The sequence below is a fragment of the Ruditapes philippinarum genome, unplaced genomic scaffold (assembly GCF_026571515.1).
Source record: "Ruditapes philippinarum isolate M1 unplaced genomic scaffold, ASM2657151v2 ctg268_1_1_1_1, whole genome shotgun sequence".
In the NCBI taxonomy this organism is placed as follows: Eukaryota; Metazoa; Mollusca; class Bivalvia; order Venerida; family Veneridae; genus Ruditapes; species Ruditapes philippinarum.
The window spans coordinates 777,393-781,140 of NW_026859070.1; the positions used below are offsets into that span (position 1 = coordinate 777,393).

The 3,748-nt window shown below is 34.7% G+C and overlaps 1 protein-coding gene across 1 annotated transcript; it reads right to left on the reverse strand.

Annotated features, from left to right (window-relative positions):
• Positions 1-331: 331 nt before the first annotated feature.
• On the reverse strand, positions 332-3,266 carry LOC132755088 (uncharacterized protein C17orf113-like). Its single transcript, XM_060745885.1, has 3 exons — positions 3,215-3,266; positions 1,462-1,664; positions 332-1,258 (listed from the first exon to the last, which is right to left on the reverse strand). The coding sequence occupies exons 1-3, from the start codon at positions 3,264-3,266 to the stop codon at positions 332-334; spliced, it is 1,182 nt and encodes a 393-aa protein (XP_060601868.1).
• Positions 3,267-3,748: the final 482 nt, after the last annotated feature.

Consider the following 3,748-nt stretch of genomic DNA (forward strand, 5'->3'; position numbering starts at 1 on the left):
TATAATATTCTATTTATCTTATATCCAAAATAAAGACAGTTTAAAGTAAAACAAAATCACTGTTTCTGGGTTTTACATCACTGATAATATTTTAGGGGTCCAGTGGATGCACAGACTAGAAAAGTAGAAGTCCAGGCCTAAATTTTAGGGGTCGGAAATTATTTTTACTGAAAAAGACTATGAAGACCACTCAATTTTGCTGAAAATCATTTATTTATCCTGCAAGAAATTTTATATTCATAATTATTTATATTATTGTTTATAAGTATACATGATTTCAATATCACTTTAAAAGTTTGTTTTATTATCATGTGCCTTTCAAGGGTTAGTCTTAGAGTCTGCCTTGTGCACCTTCAGCAAATATCTTTGCTGCTGGCAAAAAATCCAGATGTTCAATAGGTGGTCCTATCAGCTTTATGAACATAAGTCTGTTAAGTCTTGATGCATTCAATCTGTTGCGCACTTTATTTTTCAGGGCATTTTGAACGGAAAATCCACGTTCACATGGTGCTGAAGACACAGGAATAATCATTGCTATTTTTCCTAGTAACACAAAGTCTGGAAATTCATCTTCATACTCATTTATTAATAACTTGATAAAGCTATCAAATGTTAAAGCTTTTTGAGACCTTACAAAATGCTTGAACATTAAAAAGTGAGACTTAGCTCTTTCACTGTTTACTAATGTGTCATAAAAACTTAAGAGTGAAGAAAGCTGATCATTGCCATAGTTTGGCAGGTCACCTGCTTGGTCTGGGTACCTTTTAGGGTTTAATACTATATCAAAGCATTCCAGAGTTTGTAACTGGTCTTCTGGAAATCTATTATTTAAGTTCAGAGTTAATGTGTCAATGTATGTCTGCCTCAGATTACTGAACTCATCTCTAGTCTGCTGGTTATCAGTTACCTCTAACTGCTGGTACTTGTTTTTTTTGCCAGGCTCTGGAATATCACCCACTTCACTTAATACCTTTGAAACAGTTTCAGATCTTGTTTTCATTGTTTCTAATGTAGCTTTAGTTGCTGAAATGCTTGCTCTTATATGTGAAATATTTACCAAGTCCTTCTGGAAGGTTAAACTAAGTATGCCAATGACTGTTAGAACATCAATTAGTAAGGCTGTAAACAACAAGAACTTAGCATTGGCAATAAATTTAAGAAGACCATCTGCTTTCCCTGCAGTTTTGTCACTTTCCAGAGACTGGTACACTGGCCCATAGTTTGAAAATATTATTTTTACAGCAGCTTCAACTGACAGCTACCTAACTGTTGTTGGTTCAGTAATCTGAGAAGACTTACCAATCAATATTTCTTGCAACTCCCTAAGTTTATCATACCTAAATGAGGAATCAGAGTAATATTTGTAAAGTGAATGTATCATTTCATGGTACCATTTACAGAAATTGATATCTTTGCCAGCTTGTGAAGCTGCTAAATTTAACCTATGCGCAAGCAATGTACCTGAAGCAATTTATTATTTCTTGCTTTTAACTTGGCACCTAGACCATTCAGGCAGCCTGTCATAACTGCGGCAACATCGGTACCTAAACCTAATACATTCATTAAATTATCATTTGAAATTCCTGTTCGAACAAGAAATTCAAGCAAGGCAGATTCTATACCCGCCCCTGTACAATCTGTTATTTGTTCATTTCCAACAAAAGCTACGGAAATTTCACCATTATAAAAATATCTCACATAAATAGCAAGTTTTTTATGGACACTGATATCACAAGTTTCGTCCAACATAACACCAATAAATTTACTTCCTTTAATTTTTAAATCAGGTCAGTACTCAACACCTTCTTACGGAAGAGCATTAGTGCCAGGTGTATGTTTTTTATTAACTCGAAATTTCGAGTTACTAACTCGAAATTTCGAGTTACTTATCTCGAAATTTCGAGTTACTAACTCGAAATTTCGACTTACTAACTCGAAATTTCGACTTATTAACTCGAAATTTCGACTTACTAACTCGAAATTTCGAGTTACTTATCTCGAAATTTCGAGTTAGTAACTCGAAATTTCGACTTACTAACTCGAAATTTCGACTTACATTGCACGACTTTCATTGGTTGCCGGTGAAAGCAAGGATTGAATTCAAGATACTTTCTTTCGTGTGTAGCTGTTGCACATTGACAGAGCACCTTTAACATTTATTTAACAGAACAATTTTATAGGGTCAAATTGTCCACACATACTGAACATATCCTTCGCTTTTTTGTGGAGGGGGGGGGGTTGTAAAATCACACTTTCCACATTTCTGTGTTAACCGGGTGTTTCTTTTTCTTAAGCACACATACAACCATCATGCATCATGTGGAGAAACAACATTATTGTAAACTGTGCAATATCATGTGTGAAATAAGTTTTAATTGGCGTGTATACGCCAGTTAGTCTGTCACGTTCCTTTATACTAATAATGTTTTTGTAACATTATTCATTATTTACTAATACTTTGATATTGTGTTGATAAAAGTTGATAAAAGTGATACTTGTTGTTATATATATGTTGGGAATAATATAAAAGCATCCGATTTTACAAGAAATATAGTCAGTCCAACAATTTTGACAAAGGCCTCAGCACGCCCTACTTTGGCCACGCCACGTACGATACTTTCCTCAGATGTCCCACACGTGAAGTATAGGATCGGTTTTTTTACAGGGATGAGAAGAATATGATTAGTGAAAAGATATGTTCGAACAGATGGGATACAATACAACGACTGAAGAACGCCTGAACGTACAAATTAAAGGAAGCCTTGTTTTTTTTTAGGTCGGGTGTGTACATGCCATTACTAAGTTTAAGTTTAATTTCAATAGTTTTTGTCCAGGCACCCGTTTCTCCATCTCCATCGTTCAAAGGCACTGCCTACTATATCTTATACCATCTAACTAATAACTTTGGCCTTTCTTGTAATGTTAATAAGTCGAAATTTCGAGTTACTAAGTCGAAATTTCGAGATAAGTAACTCGAAAATTCGAGTTAGTAAGTCGAAATTTCGAGTTACTAAGTCGAAATTTCGAGTTAGTAAGTCGAAATTTCGAGTTAGTAAGTCGAAATTTCGAGATAAGTAACTCGAAATTTCGAGTTAGTAAGTCGAAATTTCGAGTTAGTAAGTCGAAATTTCGAGATAAATAACTCGAAATTTCGAGTTAGTAAGTCGAAATTTCGAGTTAGTAAGTCGAAATTTCGAGTTAATAAAAAACATACACCTGGCACTAATACTCTTCCGTACCTTCTCAATGCATTCCTCCATTTCCATTATTATTTGTGGTCTTTTGTAGAATTCACATTTTAAACCGTTTAAACATTGTAACTGCATTAAGTCACAAAATGCATCAGCTGGAAAGTCACGTTTTACCATGGTATATACGGTACGCAGCTGTACTACATATTCGTTCAACTTACCGACGCTGTCCGCGACATTTTTTTCTGCAACATTTTTTATAACAAATTCAAAATTAGAACGCATGTTTATAGTTTGCAAACTTTTCATGTGAACTTTAATTACTTGGTGGCGATTAAGGGTTGATAATTGAAAATTAATGCACCCTTCTGTGAATGGGTTTGTGGAACTTTTTGCGGAAAAGCAAATGTCGCAGAACATTTTATCGTCTTTGTAACGCAGCCATTTAAATTTGTCTAGCCATGACGATAGAAATTTACGCTCTCGTTTAACAGATGCAGTTTTTGATAACTCTCCGTCGTCGGTTGAACAGACGGTATTATCTTTTGATTGATCAT

Excerpts from the sequence above, each read along its gene's own strand:
- LOC132755088 (XM_060745885.1), bottom strand. The coding sequence starts at position 3,266 with ATGGAAATGGAGGAATGCATTGAGAAGGTACGGAAGAGTATTAGTGCC. Across the intron at positions 1,665-3,214 it reads GAAGAGTATTAGTGCCAGGT|CTTTTGTTGGAAATGAACAA; the intron begins GTATGTTTTTTA and ends AAATTTCCGTAG. Across the intron at positions 1,259-1,461 it reads GAAATAATAAATTGCTTCAG|CTGTCAGTTGAAGCTGCTGT; the intron begins GTACATTGCTTG and ends ACAGTTAGGTAG.